This window comes from Takifugu rubripes, chromosome 15, assembly GCF_901000725.2.
Source record: "Takifugu rubripes chromosome 15, fTakRub1.2, whole genome shotgun sequence".
Taxonomy (NCBI): domain Eukaryota; kingdom Metazoa; phylum Chordata; class Actinopteri; order Tetraodontiformes; family Tetraodontidae; genus Takifugu; species Takifugu rubripes.
In genome coordinates this window covers 13,743,168-13,766,620 of record NC_042299.1, presented here as the reverse complement: position 1 = coordinate 13,766,620, position 23,453 = coordinate 13,743,168, and the positions used below count along the sequence as shown (strand labels likewise).

General features: G+C 45.5%; 1 protein-coding gene across 5 annotated transcripts; it reads left to right on the top strand.

The window, feature by feature from the left end:
* Positions 1-250: 250 nt before the first annotated feature.
* klhl13 (kelch-like family member 13) lies at positions 251-20,405 on the top strand. 5 transcript variants are annotated; one of them, XM_003971147.3, is made up of 8 exons: positions 251-352; positions 1,210-1,281; positions 10,715-10,856; positions 11,304-11,436; positions 12,306-12,502; positions 12,684-13,479; positions 15,154-15,267; positions 18,837-20,405. In XM_003971147.3, the coding sequence occupies exons 2-8, from the start codon at positions 1,229-1,231 to the stop codon at positions 19,322-19,324; spliced, it is 1,923 nt and encodes a 640-aa protein (XP_003971196.1). In that variant the 5' UTR covers positions 251-352; positions 1,210-1,228; the 3' UTR covers positions 19,325-20,405. The 5 variants fall into 5 exon arrangements, with proteins under 5 accessions (XP_003971196.1, XP_011609870.1, XP_011609869.1 ...); XM_011611568.2 differs by lacking the exon at positions 251-352 and adding an exon at positions 477-819; XM_011611567.2 differs by lacking the exon at positions 251-352 and adding an exon at positions 844-1,016.
* Positions 20,406-23,453: the final 3,048 nt, after the last annotated feature.

The following is a 23,453-nucleotide window of genomic DNA, read 5'->3' as shown; positions in this document are numbered from 1 at the left end:
GACAGATTCTAAACCCCTTTAGCTGGAAAATAAGCAGAACATTCTACGAAACCCAACAAGCAACAATAATTAACCACTTTAATATCTTTTCATCATCTTTTTCCCCAGACAACGAAAGATTTAAAGAAAGACGACTCCTCTTTAAAACCACTTTATTTAGTAACGGAAGTCTCAGCCAATGAGGAAAGATTGCCATACTCTCCATCCAATGGAAAGTTAGCTTACTCGGGCTCTCCCAGTAAGCGAGGACGGGATTGGATAAAACAAGGAAGGAGGCTCCAGTGGATATAAGTGGATTTCAGGGCTTGTAAGGAAAACAAGGAGGCTAGTAAACGTTATCTCGTTCTCCAAGGTATGGAAGTTGCCTTTTACACTTTATATTTTAGATCTAGAACAAACTGAAAGAGTAAAGATGGTATATTGAGCTCAACCAGCAGGGTGACAGTTAGCCACTGTCATTTGTTGGTAGGGGTAGACCTCCCAACCAACCACACTAAGTAATAAGTTACTCAAGTTAGGATCGCCCTCGTTGGTTAAGCTGTCATATTTAGCGGACATCTGTTAACATTAACCATCTCGACAGCAGAGCGGGCGACATTGTCGGTCTAACATTTCTTTGAAGCTGGCTGGCGTTCCAGGACTAGCCTGACTAGCTTTGTTAGCCTTAGCCTGTGCCGACTGGAGATGAAAAGTGTGTGTTGAGGCAACATGGCAGAAAATTAGCAGATGAGCTCCGGCTGCTCTCTGTTGCTTCTGATGAGAAGCTGCTTATTTGTCCACCGGGGAAGCAGACATCGTATCCAGGGCTGGAGCTTCAGTGTTAGTGTCATTTGAAGTGAATTTCCTGCTGATTTGCCCACCTTCTGGGAAGTTGAGAGACTGACAGAACTTCTTAAAAACCAAATTTTTCTCATGCAGTAAAAAGACAAACTAGCAAACACGGCTTTATTTACCACACCGTTTTGTTTAACCGTCCCCTTTTAATGTCAAACTAAAGCATATCCGCAAAACTACCGGTAAATGAGTGATGTTTTCTAGTGTCTCATGATAGAACTTTATTTATAATGCCACTACATCTGATCATGAAATGACTGACAATCTCTTTATTTAAACAGAAGTTCTTACTTAAGTCATATTTTGTGTTTAGCCTGGTCCTGTGAAAGTTTCGATGCAGATTTTAAATTAAAACCCTCTATTTTTGTTATTTAGGTGTGGCTTTGGCGAGGGTATGGAGCACCCTATACACAGAGGGGAGACGATGCCCATCGGACTGCATGAGAGGTACGTTACCTGGCCCCGTTCAAACATTTTAGTCCTGGCCACTGTGGATGTATTGTTTTCGCCACGTTTTAAACTTCAGGTGGATGATGTGGGGTTTGGTTTGACAACACAAGTCATGCGAAAGGCCCGGTAATATGTGATCGTGTGTAGAAAGGAAATCACTTCCCCGTGGAATCAAAGATCAAGGTAATCCCTGATTAGAAAGAATAGCATGAGGACCGACCAGGATTAAAGGGTACTGCTGAGAGTCTTACATCGCGCCAGTGAAGGTTTTAAGATATTCTTGCAGGTGTGAATCCACATCTATATGACTGGTGCGGGAATTTTTGTAGCGTATATATAATAAAAACCTATGTATCTGTTACTCTGCCTGTTGTAGAAGATCTTTGCTTTTGGAATAACCCGTTTCGGGAAGCAGTTTTTGGACTTTTAGGAGGTTTTTGGACTTTTAGGAGGTTGTGCGGATTATGTGTGCTGTGTCGTGTTTTAACCGTGCTCAGTTTCTGTTAAAAAAAACAGGAAAGATTTTATCCAGAATGGCAGAAAAGATTAATTGAACCATTCAAAAAAAAACACTTGAGTGGAATTCTCTAGTTCAGTTTGTTAAGCTCGTCCATTAGTGGAATTTGAGACGGGGTCACTTTTTAGCGTCGTAGAAACAAATCTCGTACACCAAGAGGTTTCATTGCTGTTTTTAATGTATGTAGCGTGCGTAATCCAGAAGGTGTTGCTCTGTGGCGTACATTCAGCGCGTCGTGCTAATTACGTAGCTGACACAGCTGTCACCGTGCACGGCAGGTTCGAGTGTACCATTTCAGCCGGTGTCGGGCTGTGTTAAATCCAACTGTACTGCTTTGTGCGACTGTAGCGCCGCTGACCTTGTTGTCCTAGAAGACAGAAGACTGGTAATATTCAATTTCATGTCTGGTTTTGAATCAGAGAATCGCATCACAATCGTGTCATTGAGCAAACTCTCAAGGGCTCTTTGTAAATTTTTATTAGTTATCGCTTTGGTTTTGCTGCATCATTCTGCCCGATCATATCTGATGGTGAAACAATGTTCTTTTTATTCCATCTAGACAAAACATGGAACAACTGTCTCAGTGTTAAGTTAACGTGATGTGATTATTAAATATTCTGATGTTTTTAAAGTACGTGGTGACATGTTCTTTCACACCCACTGCAAATATCTGTTATTTTCCCCTCCAGAACCATTTTAATGAGCATTTTTAGTCCGTCGAGGGTGTAGTGTTTATGTTAGAGTTTTACACTAATTATTTGTCCAACAGTTCTCAGAAAAATTTGGTTGGAGAAATAAAAAAACATTGAGGATACTGGGTGTTGCCCTGACCCTTCAGACTCGGAGGAACGGTGCAACTGCTGTTGTTGTTATGAAGGTCACATTTCCATTTTCAGTGTAAATAAAGAAAGCAGTGAACATTTATTTGGACTAAAGTATAGAAGTATAAATCATCCGATTGATTGCCACTGGTTTCAGCCCCCAACTGTAATCACAGCTTCTTTAACAAGGGGGCGCTGTTGCTCACTTACTACCCTATTCACAAATCCTGGAAGGATGATAGGACGGCAGTTTCCCTCCTCCCCACCGCCACCACGAAACGCCAGTGAATGCAGCAGGGCAAGTTGCCGTGGTGGATGCAACCTATTGGCTTGCCGGCGCTGCTGCTGAAGTCACAGCCCCGACTGTAGCCCTGCGCTGCCGTCGCCGGTGTATTTCTGTAACTGCCCCTGCCGCTGCCCCTGCCGCTGCTCTCCCTCCCCCTTAAATGGTGTGGGCAGAGTGGGATGGACGACTGCATCGGAAACCTTTTCATAGAAATGGTCTTTGCTGCCGGTGCTGCTGTAGCACCATTCTGGTGACAACAACATGCCGTTGAAATGGAAAAGCGGTTCTCCCGTCAGCTGGAAATTCCCAGTGCCAGTGCTTAAGACATCCAGGTCTTCACCCCTCTCACCTGCCTACATGTGAGTAAGAGCGTAATATCAGCTTCATCGTCATTGAGGAAATATGTATTTTGCGATGGATTTGCGTGGCTCTCCTTTTTTGATTGATGGTAGATTACGTTTGTATTTTTCTGTGGGGGTTGGGAATATTTTTATTCCCGTCACCCCTGAGTAAGGTGCATTCAGCTGAGCCTTGTAGCGTGTCAGCCGTGTAATGCCTTCTGCATTGTAACCGTAGCCTTGGGCAGAAGTGCTGGTTTTGCCGCGAGGCTGGAGGTGGTAAGCACCTTGCAGACTCCAACTCCTGCCCTGTTCCCGTGGTTGTATTTATTTGGACGCAGGAACTCGGCAGCTTGGGAGGAGTCTGCCTTTGTCAGGATGTCTGGTGTGCCCTGGTTTAGAAGCTATTGTCATCTGCTCGGGGGGGGAGGGAAGTCAGCTGAAAGTGTTTCTCACATCTCTTCTCTTCAGCCTTTTATCTGGGCTGCGTCCTGTGTAAATTCTGAATATGATCAGAGCGCTGCAATGATTCCACAGCAAACTAGACTAGTTTACCAGCAGTTTCAGCGACCAACTAGCACGGAGGGTAAATTTATTTCATCTCCAGAATTGGATTCCTGCAATCTCTGGCTTTACTTATGAGCTTATAAGCTTATTTGTGCTAGCTGGATATTTTTTTAAGTGTTTGACGTGAATGTTATTTTGCTTTGTGCACAAGCGTATTAAGACGAGGCTTCTTCATCTTTCATCTTTGCGCAGGTCTCAAAGCTATTTGATCACTAAAAGATATTGTATCTCGGTTTCTTCCGAGGGTGTAGCTTAGAGGATGATTGACTTCCCCCACCCAGCTATATCTAAAGGGAAGATCGCGATGGCCAACATGGCTTTAACACAATTCTCCTCAAGCTCTACTCATATTAGTGCAAAACCTTTACATCTATGAGCGTGTCTTCTTTTTTTTTTCCTCGATCACATTAACTTAAAAATAAAATGAAAATACAATGAGCGTCGGTCCGTTAGAAGCTGCCGATGGTTTGGAGGCGAACTGGATGGCATAGTTCAGCCTCGTGGCTCCACCTTGCTTTGCCTCGTGAGGCTCGGTCCCAGCGGGCTCCTCACTATTTTAAACCGTGTATATTGTGTGATGTGTTTTTAGCCGCGATGATATTGGCCTCCCAATTATAGGTTACGCTGTGGTCAGGGAGAAGTCACCCTTTATAGGTCCTGCAGAGATATTTTTAACGTGCAGTGCTGCTGGGTGAGTCAGTGTATATGGATCCTTCCAGTGTAATGGACACAGGGAAGGGTTTTTGGAATATAATTGGTTAAGAGGTCCAATTTGCTTGCAGTATGATGTCTGTTGTCAAACCTCACCCAGCTATAAATAAATGCGGTTGTGCAAATGACATGGTAACAAGGAACACTTGAGGCCAGCTGCTTGTGTAACCAAGTGACACACTTGGTCCCGAGTAATTCAACTTTCATTGTACATCTCATCTGAAACGGTCCTTGAAATCAACCTGTTCAGTGCTTCCTTTCTAATCACTTAATATGTTCCTCTGCTTCCTTTTGAATACTGACCTCCTGCTGAGTGTGCAGCCTTAACCAGTCTGAGAAGGGACCTTTAGAAAATGTCATAGCTCTTTTCTCACTCCCCACGTCCCCGGCTGTGCATTGTCAATAATGTCATTAGGGGAAAATGTTGCACGAATCTGTGCCTTTTTGTCAAATAAGGAACATAAAAACCTCCTTTGACCTTTGTGCTTTCGTTTCTCTGAAATTGAATAATCTGCTGTTTTCTTCCTCTTTTTGGTTGCAAATATTGTCTTTATGCCCAACAAACGTGGCTTTGATTTGACTATCAAAACGCAGCGAGTGTGCCAGCGTGTACCAAGTTCCATACTGACGCTCCTGTAGGTAAAACGAACGCTCGAAAAGGCAGTTTTGTCAACGCAGTTGCTCAGAATGTCTCTCCTAGCTGTCAGATCCTTATGCTGCTGCTAAGTCCTCCCGCGCTGTTCCTCCGCGATGATCTCTCTGAGGTAGACAGCCCAGAATTTTACACACGCAGCGCTGCAGCTTAATACGACCGAGACTCATTATTTGATCAATGAAACAGTTTGTACAGTTTTCGAAATCACCATCGCTGTAGAGATTAGGCAAGTTACAGGAAACTAAAAACGGTGGGTTTCCAGTTAATTAATGCACGCACTTGCAAAGAGGAGACAGCTTTATTCCCCGAAGTTGGTGCGTATCACAGTGTGTTATGTGTTAATTGGACCCGGGCAGGGTTGGCGTGTTAGCACAGATGTTAGGCCTACGGTGGCGCTCCTGGTGAACGCTTCGTATAATTTTATTCTCTATTTTCAAAGAAACTTTGATCGCGTTCACACATTATTTATGGCAGTGAGCACACGTGCGTCCCGGTATGTGAAATACTGTGATAGAAGTAATCGGGCAACCAGGTGGAAGGTGAAAGGAAGAAGTTTGGATGCATCCAGCATCGAGGAGGAAATTGGAAAAAGGACAAACACGGGGTGGGAAGTTCAGTCCCACAGGCCGGAAATCAGACAGGAAGTGCTGAATGGCACAAGAAACCACGCCGAAAGAGGAAATGTGAGATGTGGCTAATGAAAACAAAGATGTAAGCTTGCCTGATAGGTACTGACAGCCTGCTCTTTGGAAGAGCCCTTCACTTCTCTCCCATTTTTGCCCTTTTCGTACAAAATCAAAGCGTCAGCATGGGATCATTTATTTTGGCTGAAAGGCCAGAAGGAAGGCGAAGGCGGTCGGGATAACGTAACGTCAAGTGAGTTCAGTCATGTGAAACTGTCATGTCTGCTGTTCGTTTACACACACACACACACACACACACACACCTCTATATTGTTTAGGATTTGGTTTGATCATGTCCTCGGCTAATGTATTATCATACAACACTCCAGTTTGTTCTCAGCTGCTATGATTTAATCCTGGTTTTCAGGATGCAGTCGGTTATCCTGGATGCTGTCGTCCCTTTTGCTCAACACACACTCGTCTCACACACGCACACTCGTGCGCTTCATCAGCAGTTGGTCAATGCTGACAGATTGTCTGCTCCAGCTCCACCCACATACAGTCAGCGCTTGTTAAAACTGCCTTTTTATTTTTGATTTTTACCTGACTTATTGAGGCGAAATCCTTGACCTTACCGTGAGGTTCCATTTAAAAAGTGTGATTTTTAGCTCATTAAATCATCGCGGGCACCAAGGTTATCAGCATTGATTGAAGCAGTTATCTGGTGCTCATGGAGAGTTTGTCCTGTGGTTATCTTCATTTTCTATTACACTTCAACTGAAGTGAAAACACATCGTACAGCCAGTGCTATTTTATTTCAAATACTTCAGATTTCTTTTAATAATCCTCGATATATATTTTTTCCAAGAGCGATACATTTTCTTTTTTTAAGATGGATTTAGATTGGGCCAATTTAAATCAGAATGGGCCGAGCAAACATTTGTTACACAAGAAGCAGGGGTGTTTGAAATGGTTTGTTCTCTTTGTTTGCACTGGAAGTCTGGAATTAATTCAGTGAAAGAAGTGATTTTTCACTTCAAGTCGTGGTTACATAATTATGAGGAGTAGCTCCTCCGGTGGTAGACGGCAGCAGCTTTGCTGTATAATGGAACACAGTCCAATCTGTCATTTTGCATATTCTTTTTAACTCGCTAAGCATCCCTAAATGATGTTGTGGGGATTAGCTTAGTTACTTACTTAGTAGTTACTATGCTGAATATAGGGGGGTCAAAAGGTCAAGACTGTCAGCTGACACTCCTCAGCAGAAGCTTGATGCCAGAGCTCTAATTTCCCGTTGTGCAGAATAGCTCTGAAACATGTCAAGAGCACGAGATGGCGACGCCCCGAGAGCAAAAATGGCTTCACTTCAACAACGGGAGGATGTGGTGACAGGTCATTTGTATTTGTATTAGCCCCTGCCGCTAGAATTTCAATTTTTCTTCGGGTTTTTCCAGCACATTAGAACACTTGATAGACAAATAATTGAAGATCTTAGTCGTGTGCATTGTTAAAAATGACTGGCTCTTTGAATGGTTAATCGTTAATGACTAACCTGATTGCAACTCAACTACCATCAACTTTAAAAAATCGGGTAAAACGAGTCGGTAGCCACGATTTAAATCCGCTCTCTCGTGCTCTTAAGACAGAAACGGAGGAAGGCCGAAGCTCTGACAGGATAAGTAAACGGAGCATCAAGGACATGCAGTCTGTGGCTGTGCATGTAGAGCTGTTGCCGTTCAGGTGGGCTGGGTTTTTTAAGCATACATGTAACCGTAAAGGTCAGTTTAATGCCAAGCTTTGTGAACCTGAAACGTAGCATTTTATCGCCTTCTATAAAGGCGGCTGCTTTCTGCACACGCTAGAGTTTTTGTTTTTCAGAGCAGAAGTTGTTCAGCGTCATGTGACTTTATTGCACCACTGTGCTCAGTGAATGAGAAGACACTGAAGCCTCATCACCGCTCTGCGTGCACGCACCCTGCTGACTGTCCTGGCATCGGTCCTGTTGTCAGCACCTTCCCTCCTCTCGTCCTGTTACATGCTAGCCTCTCAGACTCGGAGTCTTCTGATCCTCTTTGTCAACAGGGCAGAGCTTGGGTCTCCTTTCTAATCATTGCAGATAAATCCTATTTTTATCTCTGTCTCATATCTGTGAACCAAAAGCAGAATTTTTAAAGTCTGTGAGGTGTATTTTGTGTCAGAATTAGCTAAATATGGGTTCCGATCATTTTTTAGTTCCATCATAATTAAACCTACTTGAATATTTCTCTACACTAAGCACGACAGGGGTTTGTCAGCCCTTCAGGACCTGAAATAGATTAGATTAATAAAGTTTCTCCCGGTGTAAGGCTGAGCATGACAAGGCGGCAAAGCTATACTTATTAATCTCTTAAGACTCATCTACTGTCATCCGGAGAAAAATCCAAGTTGACTTTAGCTCTCTGAACCGTCACTGGTGGGATGAAGAGGTTTAAGCTTTCCACTGACTTGAAGAAGCTCCATAGACTGTCATTCTCCTGATTGTTGCTATATCAACCCATTTCTCCTCAACTTCCTGTGATATTCTCAGCTCTGCTGTTTTCCTGTGTACGTCTGCATTATTTTAGCTGACTTTTTTTGTGTTTAGCTCGTTTAGCGTTAACATTTCGTGTGGCGTGACATCACAAAACTAAAATAAAATCATTTCCCTCATAGGACAGAGCTATATTACTTTTTTAAATTGGAACATCTGAAACTTGCCAAGTCATTCGTCTCCATTTCCAAGAATGATTCAGTGCTTCATTTTATATCAGCCAACATTTCCTTCAGCTGATGAGTGGAAGCAACTTCTCGTGTCATGACACCAATTCACGTCTCGATGCAGACATAACGTTCTTTCTTTCCTGCTCTGGTTTTTAACCCCTTTCTGAATATTTCCATCCAGCCAAGGCAGTGTTGGCCGATGGCTATCAAGATTAGACCGCTTTGTTAACCTAAAAGTAATGACAGTAAATTCCCAAGTTTGCTCACAAATTAGCAGTAGGATTTTTCATCCTGCAAGAAGAGAAGATGATTTAAGACCGCACTGTTCATCAATCATTATGATGAACGTCCGTGTACAGTAATTAATCTACCAGCTCTATATAAAAATGCATTAAAAGCAAATCTCTGTTCTCTTTCCCAATAAGTTGTCCATCAGCGTTCTCATCCTGCTCTTATATACATTAAACTTCACATCCAGCTGCAGCTGCACATCCATATTTTGTCTTCTATGTCTGACAAGAGTGTTAAATGTACCCATAATAATCAATCACCTGGGGATGAGATTTACCCTTATATTGTCGTTAGAAATAGCAAAAACCATATAATTAGTGTCAACATCATCCACGTATTCGTCCATACGAGGGATAAGGACGACTGCATTAAATAAACATCCCCCCTAAAGCGATGACGCTTCTCCATCAGACAAGCAACGCCTCCTCACGGCTCCGTTTGATGAAACAAATTTACTGCCGTGCTGAGTTAGCCATTTTATCAGAACCAGTCCAATCCTCCTCCGACGGATGAGCAGCTTTCAAGTCTCCGATGCTAATCTTTGACCGTTTCATCATCTCCCTTTTACATACTAGTAAAAAAAACTGCAGCAGCTTCACGTAGAGTCGCTGAAAGAAAATTCTGATCTCCTGTGCGTGCGAGTGAACAATAAAAGCGCTTTTAAATTTTTAATCACGTCATCAGTCACGGCCCAGTCCTTATGTATCACTAACTTAATTATTAAACCTGCCTCTGTTCTACAGATGCTTTAAAAAAAAAAAAAAAGCTCCGTCGTCTTTGTACTGAAGCAACAGGAAGTGCTGGGCTGAGCACCCGGTCTCCTTTCATTCTGAGGGGAAACAGGAGAGGGAGAAACACGAATGTTTCCCATTTTCAGAGTGCCAACATCACGATTAGGCTGTGTTTGGCCGCGTTGCTTTACACATTTTCCACAAACATAACAACCGAACCATCGGCAACAGCGTTTTGCCTTGAAGCCGGTGTCTTTGTGTGACTTGGGATTTGAATGTTCTGGAAACATCTTTTGCAGGCTGCAGCTCAGAAATGTGTAATTCCATGTCCTCATTTTCACTTGGCAGTGTGACATATCATCCCTTCCCTTTTGTGTGGATTATTCCTCACCGATTAGTCCTGCTCGAGTCCCAAAAGGACCGTCTCTGAGTCTCTATAGAAAGACTGCATTGCAGGCTCTTGAACACCAAGCCTCCTCCATAACTTTGTCTTGATACATTGTGAACCAATTCCCCATTCATCCACTTAAATACAGTCCACCTAGCCTACTTCTTATTCTTCACAAATACCTTACTGCGACATTTGTCGGGCCCCTGTGAATAAAATGTTGTTTTTTTACAGCGTGTAATACAAAAGAGAGGGATTGTCGGAAGGAGAGGCCAAAACAGCAGATATGAGATCTCTATCTTCTCCTCCCAGAACCATCTAGTTTATGATGCAGCGTTTTCATCTTTGACGTTGTCGACGCTCACATTCCGACCACGCGTGGCCTTTCCACGGTGGGACTATGGCTGATAGCTTGGATGAATACGGATGTTTTGGAGGAAAAATCCCGAGGGCTAATTGTATCTGCTTTAACCCTGGCGTGTGCATACAAAAGGTTTTATCGTCTTTTAAGAGCGGAGGCAGCAATGTAGAGGCCTGGAGGAACGATTTGCCAATGACATTGAAGAGCTTTAAGAGCAGCTCCTTTCAAAGGCACTTTGGGAATAATCTGAGTTTTCTGCAGTTGTTTCAGGCTTCTGAATCTGTTGGTGAACAATTAGCCCACCGCTACTCAACATGTCCTTAAGCCAAATCATCTTGTTCTACTTTCCAATGCCTTTTGCCACCATGTCCGAGGGAACGACATTCTCCTTTTCCTCTGCAGATCCCTTGTGGAGGACGACGACGCTCACATGAAAGTTGCTCTGGGCTATGGTGATATGGGCATCTCTGCTCACCTGCAGGCGTCAAAGACAGGGAACACTCGATTTTTCACTAGCAACACACACAGCTCCGTGGTTCTTCAGGTAGGATTAACGACCTCATTTCTCTTTGTGTGTGTTATCTTTTTAAAATCTCTCATCGGCTCCAAACATATAATTCTGAAGCGGCTGCATGCAAGACAACAAAGAGGGGCAGACAATCATACAGACAGCCCAAATAACCCAGAGAGCCATCATCCGCCACATCTGACAGGCCGTGACTAACAGCGCTCTGATAGATTGGCTCTGAACCAGCAGTGTTTCGATTTGTGATTGGACTCAGAAGTTAATCCAGTGACTGGCAGAGATTTATTTGTGTTTTCTGAGTGTGCCTGGTTTGTTTGTTTCTTTTATTAATTTAGAATTAATAAAAAAGATAAGATAAGTGTGGAATACTGGTGGGGTTTCAAGGTGTTTCTCTCAGTTGTGCTAAATCATTGTATACTTGCATTGGGTGGTGCGTCCACGTGCTTCTTTCTCCGCTCCCATCAGGGATTTGACCAGCTGAGGATAGAGGGATTATTATGCGACGTCACGCTGGTGGCTGGAGACGGAGACGAAGCCTTCCCCGTGCACCGCGCTATGATGGCCTCCTCCTCTGACTATTTCAAAGCCATGTTCACAGGCGAGTCTGCACAGCCTATCGGGAACATTTGCACGACACTGCATGAGCCCTCTAAGCCCTGATTGTGTGTATGTGTGGTAAACATCTATTCTGTTGTGATGAGATACGTTGATTAGTTTATTTCCTCCCCCTCTTGCACTGTAATCACTAATTATGCTTTGCATATATTCAGAATCGTATGAATACTTAAACAGCATCACCCATGGCGCTGTCATTTTCCCTCCTGGGAAATTACACAGATTGACCTTGTGCCTGCATCCTTCCAGTATTATAAGCCACTGTTATTGTCCCTGTTCCTTTATGCTCATAATTATTGCAAATGTGCTTGTTTTATCCTCCATGCACACCGTATGTAGAGCAATAAATACCCATAAACTGCAAACATAGATGTAAATTAGCTGGATTAAAATGCATGTGCTCAGTAGTTATCTACTGCCGCCGTGTCCATCGTGTTGTGGTATTTATTAGGTCATTTAGCAGCCTATTTATTTATACATTGAATATGCAAGGGCATTTGGAACAGTAAGAACCGGTGTGAGTGATTTCCGCCCTGTATTATTTTTGAGCCCGATTAAGAATAAATCATTCAGCTATTTTAATCGGAACAGTAGGAAGAGTGTTGAAGTGGGAGTAATAGGAAACTGGAGTTGAGTGAGGGATAGCTCATTAGTGATAAGGGAACCATGGGAGCAGAGATGCTGAGTAATGGGGCTCTGCTTGAGAATTTCATTCCTTTAACGATAAAATGCTTCAAATGACGCAATTCGTGTCTGTGCTTAAGAATGAGACATTTTAGTGTCACGGCCACTGGACCCGTGAGTCAGAACCAGGAACGCATTCCTTTAGCCCTGTATATTTTCCTGATGCAGGTGGAATGAAAGAGCAGGATTTAATGTGCATCAAACTTCACGGGGTCAACCGAATAGGCCTGAAGAAAATCATCGACTTTATCTACACCGCCAAGTTGTCACTGAACATGGAGAATCTCCAAGACACACTCGAAGCAGCCAGCTTTTTACAAATCCTCCCGGTGCTGGACTTCTGCAAGGTGTTTCTTATATCTGGGGTAAGTAAACACTTATATTTCCAATGCTGTCGTTTACAGAGCTTCTCTCTATTCTTGACCACTTAGTTTAGGTGTGCGAGGCCTGAACCAACTCCCCTCTCTGCATAGTTCCAGACACAATGCTTTTTAAAATAATGCATAGCATGAACCACCAAGATTTGAAAGCCCCTCGTCTTCACAGGTGTCTCTGGACAACTGCGTGGAGGTGGGTCGTATCGCAAACACTTACAACCTTACGGAAGTGGACAAATACGTCAACAATTTCATCCTCAAGAACTTCCCCTCGCTGCTGGGCACGGGCGAGTTCGTTAAGCTACCGTTTGAGCGCTTGGCTTTCGTGCTGTCCAGTAACAGCTTAAAACACTGCACTGAACTGGACCTGTTCAAGGCGGCATGCCGCTGGCTACGCTTTGAAGACAGCCGCATGGACTATGCTCCAAAACTCATGAAGAACATCCGCTTTCCCCTCATGAACCCACAGGAGCTCATCAATCACGTACAGACAGTGGACTTTATGCGCACAGACAACACTTGTGTTAACCTCCTCCTGGAAGCTAGCAACTACCAAATGATGCCCTACATGCAGCCTGTTATGCAGTCGGAACGGACAGCCATCCGCTCGGACAGTGCCCATCTGATCACTCTGGGCGGGGTCCTACGTCAGCAGCTGGTCGTGAGCAAGGAACTTCGTCTTTTTGACGAGAAGGCTCACGAGTGGAAGGCGCTGGCCCCCATGGACGCGCCCCGCTACCAACACGGCATCGCCGTCATTGGCAACTTCCTTTACGTGGTGGGAGGCCAGAGCAACTACGACACCAAAGGCAAGACGGCGGTAGACACCGTGTTCCGGTACGACCCCCGCTACAACAAGTGGATGCAGGTAGCTTGCCTTAACGAGAAACGGACGTTTTTCCATCTCAGCGCACTCAAGGGACACCTCTACGCTGTCGGTGGGAGGAACGCTGCCGGGGAGCTCGGTAGGTTTATTCGCAGCTTTAGGTGGAGCGTTGCATATTCTTCAGATTTTTACATTTTTCTTTGACGTATTCTGAGATCAGGAAACTTTCCGTGGTCTCCTGATTAATTCTATGTATTCTCAGCTTTACAGTCCACTCAGAAAACCACAAAGATGCACCGCCCAGCACTTAAATTCAGCTCTGTAGATGCAGCGGACAGACAGGGGGCCAGCGCTGTTCTGTTCTGGGTTATAATTAGACTGAAGAACACAGTCCTGGTTCGCTGACTCTCTGCACAACAGCCTTTTCTGCTTTACATCCCACCGCTGCGTCTGTGTGTGCGGTTGGGCCTCGGCCCGCCCAGCCCCGCCGCCTCATATTTGTTTACCCCGAATAGCGCAAGGGTGTAGTTTTATTATGCTGCCTGAAATGGCCACATCATAAAAGAGAAGCTTTACACAAAAGCTAATGGGTATTTAAAGCAGCGGGTTTTGAGGGTTTGCATCTTATCTGATGCACTTTGATATGTTGTTTTGATCACACAGTCAGGCTGGCACAATAAAATGGTGTGATGGAGGCTGATCTGGCAGGCTCTGGCCTTTTTGTTATGTTAGCAGACCGTTTTCGGTTTCACAAAAATAAGATTATTTAGTATAAAAGCAGCCGGGTCAGTAGAGGGTAGGTCAGCCGTAGGACCTTTATTTAGGCATTCGGTGCTCGTTCAATATGTCGATGGTTGCAGGATATTAGATCATTGGCGGTTTGCTTCGATCCAATTACTGGCAAATCCCAATTTTCTGTCATACTTTCAGCCCTGACCTCCTAACCTTTAACCATGGAATGTGCTATTAAATGAGGGGGGAATTCCCCTCTGGGAAATGAATGCTGATATAGACGCTGTCCTTTTAGGCTGATCCTATAAACAACTGATCTGATTTATAATAATATTTGATACCAGTACCTGTTGATAGACAGATATGAAGCTTTGGTTTCTATAAATTATTAACATTATCTTTATACGCTACAAATAGCTATTTTCCCTACTTTATATTCATTTGGTTGAATTATAAATAAACCTTTTTTTAGAAAATTGGACCCTTTTTAATTAACAGGATAATTCAGTTGACCAACTGCAACAATTTGCTGCGCGTTGGGGAAAAATAAACCTCCCGTCCTGCTTGCGAGGCGCACATGTCCCTCGGTGCCGCGTTATCCTGTTAAATGATACGAGATATGGTAACAAGAGATAACTCCCCAGTGACGCTTCAGGAGGTGCGTTTGATTCAGAGCCTGAAATCGTCCCCAACCCCTCCGATTCCTCGACGGTAGCACCACGGCCGTCGTGTTCGGCTTTCTCTCCTCCCGTTCTTCCCAAGAACTTTGACCCCGGCCCCCATTTGCAGGCAGTTGGCAGCCGTCATGGTTTCCAGCCCGTGTCCATATTCTTTTGCTCACAGCTTGCAGAGCCACCCTCGGTGGTCGTGATAAATGAATATCCGATCTCCCAATTTCCTGTGCATTCAGAGCTGGGGGGGGGGGGGGGTGGCGGGGTTGTCCACACTGTGTTTAAATCTGTGTTTTAGCTTGCGCGCTGAGGCCCTCCAAGGCCTTATTTGCTGCTGTTTGTCCTCTTTAGATCAGTCTTGACCTACTTTCTGCTAATATGCTCCCTTTTTTCCCCTTCTTTTCTTTAAGCTACTGTGGAATGCTACAACCCAAGAACAAATGAATGGACTTATGTTGCCAAAATGAATGAGCCACATTACGGCCACGCTGGAACGGTGTACGGCGGTTATATGTATATTTCAGGTAAGTGTCTGTGGAAGAGTACAGGAATTGATTCGTTCTTTTAAGATCCATCTCCCCAGGCGGCATTTACCTGCTCTGAGCACACGGGTGAAGTTAGCTAGAGCAAACGTGAGCTCGGGGTCTGTCGGGCCAGTTGCTTGTTCGTGAGGTGTCAACACCTTGTTCGCTTTAAGGAACTGAGAACAAATCCCACGTTATGGAAATGAGCCCTAGTTTCAAAGTGCGACGAATCCAGAGTTCCTCTACAAAGGAAGGTAAAGGAGGGGTGGAAGGGAAAATTGGTCAGGAAGGAGAGAAGCGGCGGACTGACGCTCACGTTAGAGTGGTGAGAGCCAGTTGGCTGCTGTTATCCTTTTCCAACATAAAGACGTGAGTGAAAAATCTGGAGTTCTTTGCATTCCTGAAGTAAAGTCAGCTCTTGTTATGATGATGGACTGCATCTGCAGCCTGGCTCAAAGAACATTTAATCCTCCTCTGCGCTCTCATGCTGGGAGGCTCCAGCAAATGAAAATAAATTACACAACACTTCTTTTGTCTCAGTCGTTTATTTACAGTGTGAGGTGCTGACCAGCATGCTCGGGGTTTTATTAGGTACACTCTCTGATTTGATTACCGCGTGCACAGCGCCAGCAAATTTAATTCTGCAATCGGCACAACTCATTAATCCTGCTAGTCCTTTCGGCATGGTGCAGTTGGCCCGCTATATTTGTCAGATATGTTTCCGAGCGCCGCTAAATATATCTCACAGCTCGTTGTATGTCTTCATTTTTGAGAGACTGGGAAGATTTCTGCAGAGAGTTCTGTTATTGCACGGAGCCCCATTAATTTGAATTTATCCTGGGATAGCTGGACTAATCCCTTACATGCTCACTGTGATTGCTTATTAGCACCAAGTATATCTCCCATTACTACTTTTTAATTAACCAGTATTTCTCTCCTTGGCAACAAGATGAACATATTGCTTCATACGGACTAGATGGTTGTCCAAACCGAGCAGAATTCAAGATAAAACCGCTTATATTAGCGCAGGAGGAGATCAGTAATATGTTGCTTTGGAGCAAAGTTAATCTGCTTCTTGCAGGCTGTTTTTCCCAGCCTCTTTTATCGCTGTACTTTTTTGGGATGCATGAGTTCTTTTTCCACCCGATTTGATATTCAGATGGATTTGCACACATTAGCGGGATTATAGGAAGGTGCGTTGCTGGGGGTTTTTTTTCTTAGCAGCTGCTGCAGCTACACCTGCGCATGCTGTCAGGAGAATATTCTTTAGTTTGTTTTTCACACCGCTTTGAGAGTTTTCAGGGGCTCTGACAGAAACCAGGCCATGCATCGCAGCTCACATTAAACCTGTGCGGATGTAACGATCGCCGCGCTTTAAAATTCAGGAGGCACAGGTAAACGCCAGCACGCATCAGATGATTCCGGTCGCTCCGAGGCTCTAACGAAGCTCCCGCAGTCTCCGGGGTTGCAGTCGTGCTGCGCAAGGTGACCCGTGCTGAAGTGCAGTTCTGTGTCCATCTGTCACTGCACATCAGGTCACTTTTTCCAGCTGTGCAGCTGAGCTGTCTGAAGCCATTCCGTCAGCTGGCTGAAGCTGCCAAATGCACTCAGCCCACAGACCATCACGGCTCAATCGGATTGGCAGCGTTCAGACACGAGGACTGGACCAGTACGAGACGGGCCGCCTTATTCCAGACATTAGAATATGTGTGAAGGTGATCTCGCACTCGTGAACAGTTGCTTTGTTCTTAACTCTGCAGTCTACAAGGCAAATTCTGAATACTAAATGGAACTTAGGCTGGAGTGGTTGTAGTATGCTAGGACATACTGTGACATCTAATAACATTAATGACATTTAGATCAATCTAAAAGTTGGAAATGTTTCTAAAAAAAAATAAAATAATCAATCGTCTCTTTTCAATTGTGTAAATTGGAGTATTGTTTCACTCCTTTGGCTGGAATTGCATTGCTGAAGAGTTATATATCTTTATTTGAAAGCTTGTCATTGTTATGTCGCTCAGTCCTTTCTAATTAGTGCGGCTAAAGTGCTCCTGTGGGGCTCTTTGACTAAGTGCACTCCTCAGGTAGCCTCGCTGCCGTAGCTCAGCCATTGTTTCTTTAGCCACGTCTGAAAGCCCCAAGTGCTGAGAATCTGTGCATTTATTAGTGGGAGGGGTTCCGGGAACGTCCCCTCATGTGTCAGGTGTCCTGAGCTTAACACCCAGAAGAGCTTTTTGGTTTATTAGGTGTTTGTTCAACACATCCACGCATTAATGAAGGGACTGCCCAGTTCATTAGTGCACCTTGATCACATCTCATGCAATGCTAATGTAGACTAATTAGCTTCCGCCTCATCCAAATGTGCCATTGTCTGGTTGTTGTCTGGGGGGATTTGACGTTAGAAATACAGATCTCTGTTGGTTTGGAGGTCTTTATCGTCACGCGTCCCTTTTCCCACCACACCCATGTCTCTGTTGTCTCCCTTTATCTCCTGCTTGTATTGTTCACCAAGCGGCTTCACTGGTTTCTGGTTTAACATCTACATTATTGAAGAGAGAAAACCACCCTGTCTCCAGGAAGGCATCAGCCTGCTTTTATATATACGTGCACACATATAAAATGCAGCTTTAACAGCCAGAATGTTGCCTGCAGGTGAGACAGGATGCAGGAGACTGTTCCAGTGCCAGTTTTCAGAGACAAACTTTTATTTCCCCGCGTTGGCACAAACCTGCCGGGTGTGCAGAGGCTTTTTGTCTGCCTGTCTGACGCTGACTCAATTTGGCAAAACCTTGTCGGCTCTGATCTCCTTACCAATGGAACAATTACAGTAGACTTTGAGATACCCGAAGACTGATCAGACATTGCATCAGGGAAAGGCCACAGCCCTCGAACGCAATTACAATCCAATCAGGGCCGCTGGAGGGAAAACGCAGGCCACCTCACGGCGGCTTCACCAATTCCGTTGTCCCATTTGGATAAACAAAGCGGATTGTCTGGCTATCTTTAGATCCGATTGCTTAAAGAATCACTGCATCACAGATCTGAGTCACGGCAGCCGAACAGGGCGGCTCACCTCAACAATGAACCGGGAGCACAATCGGTGCAGCAGCAGAGGAGGGATTCTGCAAATCTTCGCTGCATTCGCTCCGAGTCATTCTGCCTACGGGGGGGAGGGGCGGCCTGGCTTCTACCCAAATGCATGCTGGGATTGTGTTCCTCTTTATTTTAAGCCTTCCCTGTAGACATGTCCTGTTTTTTTTCTCTTTTTTCTCCCCGTTTTCCCTCTGCTTTTCGTGTCCCGGTGTCTCCAGTTTGTCTGCGTGTGAACATTTTGTCAGCCGCTTCTCTTTGTGCCCAGCGTTGAGCGTTAGCGTTGTGAAGAAAAGAGCCCGAGCAAACACCGGTGCCACATTTTGTTCTGCCGTTTTGGTTTTTAAGGGAAAACGTGAAGCGACGCCAACGGATGAATGAAAGAATGGAGGTTGACATGACGAGGGCACCCAAAAAAGCCCTTTTCCTCCCCCTTCTGATCAGTGACCAGGCTAATTTCTGCTCTCTTTTCGCTGCAGGGGGAATCACTCATGACACGTTTCAGAAGGAATTAATGTGCTTTGACCCAGATGCAGACAAGTGGACTCAGAAAGCTCCCATGACGACAGTGCGCGGCCTCCATTGCATGTGCACGGTGGGCGACCGTCTCTACGTGATCGGAGGTAACCACTTCCGGGGCACGAGCGACTACGACGACGTGCTGAGCTGCGAATACTACTCCCCCGCCCTCGACTTATGGACACCTATCGCTGCCATGTTGAGAGGCCAGAGCGACGTGGGCGTGGCCGTCTTTGAAAATAAGATCTACGTGGTGGGTGGATACTCGTGGAACAATCGCTGCATGGTCGAAATAGTACAGAGGTACGATCCTGAGAAGGACGAATGGCACAAAGTGTTTGACTTACCCGAGTCGTTGGGCGGGATCCGAGCCTGCACACTCACAGTTTTTCCTCCTGAAGATATCTCGGGCTCGCCCTCGAGAGAGTCGCCGCTCGCAGCACCTTGATGAGAAACGATGGGGGTGCCCCGTTTTGCCCATGCCCCCACAATCCCTCGCCCAGCAGACACCCACGACAGAAACACCTTATAGACATTGTTTGCACTTCCTCTTTGGACAACATCTGTATTGCATCTCGAAAGCAACTCCCAAGTCCACTTCCCCTTAAACTGTGGAGAACCCCCCCCCCCCCCCTCCCCAAGTGATGAAACCTACATACCGACACAGTCCGGCAACCTAATTACATGCTAAAGTTGCGCAATCGGTATATTTTTGGCAGGAATATCTTAACTTGAAAAGTGACTTTGCAAATCAACTTTTCTACCTGATGTCTACAGAGGTTTCCTATGTCTTGTTTCTTTAGACATTGGACCTTGACATGTCGCCTACGTGCTGACTCTCCTCTAGTCTTTGCCAGGTTAGTTGCAGGTGACCCCCCCGAGAGCAGACGCGTGAGGACCTTTGACATAACGATGGACGATGCGCCGCCGCTCTCTTAAACAGGAGTGAAGCTAGTAGACCCTGGGACAGAGACGCCGCCATCTTGCTCTTTCGGCATCATTTCTAGAGGCGGAGCGGCCGTGGTTGGGAAACAGTCGGCGTTTAAATTTCCTGCCTGTACGCTCCCTTCGCCCAGGCACGGGCAGATCACAGCGGTCGGATGTTGGTGTTTCGCCAGGGATGACTAGTTAAAGGCATGAACACTTGGACTTTTTAAACTGAAACACTTATTTGGCGCAAGTCCTATCTAAAAATGACGCAGGAGGGTCTTTTTATGTTACTGCAAGCCACCACCAGAGGGCAATCAAGATGTTTTGATATCACTTCCTCTCATGTCGTCCATCTTTATACGTCTGGTAGGGACAGAACTCCAGAATACAGCTGGTTTTTAAAACTCAGGGGTTGGCCCAGGCCCCATCTACATAAGCTAACCCCCCCCCCCCTCTCTCTGTTTCTCTCTCTCTCTGTTTCTCTCTCTGTTTCTCTCTCTCTCTCCACACACACAGTTTCAGATCTTTCCAGCAAATGCTATGAAACTGTTAACAAAATTGTGTTTTCTAAATTTAATAAAAACGATTTTGAAAGTAGAGTCGAGGTTACACGTGTTTATTATCCTGAAGCGTTCCTGGAGAGCAGAACAGATCTAATTGAAGGGTATTTAGCATTCTCTACGGGGGAGGGGGGCGATGATTTGAAGCCTCTTGAGTGTTGGACGTGTATTTAATCCATGGAGTCGATCAATATATTGACACATGTATTTTCAACTAGAAGTGAATGTTAGTTTCCTGGTTTGACATCATATTTCTTCCTCTGTGTCACGGAGTTAAATATTCCTCTCCTCCGGTGGTCCGAGCCCATCAAACCGCTCCCGCTCGCACAAATGGCTGCGCTCTAAATTCCCCAGAATGAAGACAGACTGCCACCCTGCTCCTGGACAATTACGGCCTTAATGGCAGCATACGGTGTCCAGGACGTCCCCCGCATGCTGTTACCGGGGACAACAGCTTTCTGCCACCATCAGGTGAGTTTGGTCCGGAGCTTTGGATGCTCATTATGCTCTCATTATCCTGCACTAACGAGGGGCCGCAGGAGCCTCTGCTTTCACTTTCACAGGGGCTCTGCTGATGTTGCTGCGGGTTATTTAAATTTTTGGCTCCTTTTCTCTCATCTTCTTTGTGACACGTCCTCTTTTCATTAATGCGTAATTTGTGTTTTTTGGGCATTGCCCCCCCCCCCCCCCACACACACACACACACCCTGTTTTCCTGGCATTTGGCATTTCAAAAGCCCACTTTTGTGCAGGAGCTTATCGTAAGTCCTCTTGATGGAATCGTTTGTGTCGTTACAAATTTAAGGGCGCCGCTTCCGTAATCCTTTAATGGAAACTCAAACCTGCTGAAGTCAAGAAATGTGGCGGGCCTTTGCTTTTGTAATTTGGTATCCATCCCTGGTCGTTTGGGCGAAAATAAATCAGGCGAGGTAATCATCTACCGTCGGCATCGGAGCACAAATAGACAAATCACCTCGAATGCACAAAGCAGAGGCTCTTCTGGGGGAAATGGGATGAAAAGGCAATAGAGGGGAGAGCGAATATGTTGCTTTTTATGAAAACCTACCCAGGGAAAACAGCGTCTGAAGCTTCGGAGCCCAATCTTCAGAATTTAATCCATACGCAGAATGTTTTGATGTTGTTGAACAATATTACTCGACTGAGCGAACATACCACAATTATCAAATTCCCCTGGTTGTTATAATTGAAATAATCCTGAATATGAGCGATGGTTCCTGGGCCCCAGAGGAGGAACAGAAGCCACAAAGGGCTCCTGAGCTGCACTGTTAATGTTATCAGCGCTTCAACCTGAGAGAGTGGACTCATTTGGCACGATAAGGAATTACACAGGATATTAGGCGGCCTTTTGTATTGGCATTGCAGCGTGACGTTGTCATTCAGGCCAAAGGCTCCTGACTTATTTAACTGATTGTTAAATGGGTCTGAGAGAAGACGTCGCCTGACATTCTTAACGCCCTGCCAGGCTTCACCGCCTGAAGGGCACGTTTGAAAAGGCTCAAAATGTCAACCTCAGCAAATCCGCAGGAGCCTCTCTCGCCCCGCGTGGAGCGGACTCGTTACCGCGCCACGCCGAGGTCCGCGCATCCTGAATGGAAACCTCGGACTTTTAGGGGACGCGGTGTCCTCGGAGAGAAGTGGAGCAGGAGATTACAAGTGTTTACCTGCCCCCCCCACCCCACCCCGCTTCACTACCTGCGCATCTCGGAGGATTCCGCCGCCACTGGAGGCGCGCTGGCTTGATTCAGCAAAGGGATGAAAGAGGCGCGTGTGGATTAAGGCGCCGAGTCTTTCTTGACATCCTAATGCACGCATGCATCGGTGGCTCGGCGCGCCTCCAGACAGCTCCTCCTCTCATCTCCTCCTCTCATCTCCTCCCAGTCAGAAAATGACCCAGATTCTCCGGGCTGCTGGATGTGTTTACATACACGGAACACTAATGACATTGTCAGTCAGCGTGCTGCGCTCGCAGCAACAAGGAGAGATGCTCTCCGTGTGACTAAAGCTCCCATCCACCTCCCATTAGGGTGAAATACTCTGCAGAGCCTCAGATCCCCCGCTGTCCTCTGGCGGCATCCATGATGGTGTTAATGGATATTGATCCCTGCGTCTGGCAGACGCCCAGGATCTCCTGATGTTGATCCTGCCACATGTATTTATTTTTGCTGTGGCTCATGAGCTGCCTCCTGTTATTAGACTGATTTTATTAATTTGTGGGAATAAAAGGGTTTGTGTCTGTCTGGCCTCTCTTGTCTTGTATATTCAGAAAAGGTCAGGTCTTTTCTTGTCCTTTAGAGCTCTGCGTCCCCCGAGACTGTGTCCTGAATAATCTGTGCTTGTTCCTGCATCAGCAGCGGGAATTATTTATTTTATTTACCCACAGATGGTTGACTGGGAGTGGTTTTGTCCAGCATGGTTGCAGGCATCAGAAGACGGTGGACGATTCCAGGGCTCCGTCTGGTTCACAAATTAAAGTCATTATTGTGACTGAAGAAATGGCAGGTTTGCTAAGAAAATGGTTTGCAGCCAATTGTGGGAAATGATTATTCCTGGAGAATGTTTATACAATATTTTCAAAGAATTCCGGCATGTTTCTTCCCAAAGCAAATATCAATACAAGTGTAAATCATAAAGAGAAAAGCCAGGACTCAGATTAAACGTTGCAAACAACTTTTTTCCCCCCTTTTTTTTAATATATTTGGGGATTTATGGCTGGTCTAAAGCTTCTAAATCCTCACTGGACAGAAATATTTCCTGGCCAAAGCCATTAATCCCACACCTGATCGCATGTATTTCCCCCCTTTTGTTGTTTCCTTTTTTGTCCAGTTCAAAATGGAGACTGTGATCGACTGGCAGCACGTCCGAACCGTCTCCCAACCGTCATGTTAGACCGTGCTGCGATGTGCTCCAGTGCCTCCTCGACAATGGGATTGGGGGGGGGAAAGGAAAAACATCGAGGAAAGAATATAAATGTGGAGGAAGAACTACAGAGAGGCTGATGCTGTTCTTCCTCTAGAGCTGCTGACAAGTGCAGAGCTGGAAAAGTGCAGGCGCGCTGGGAGAAGTATT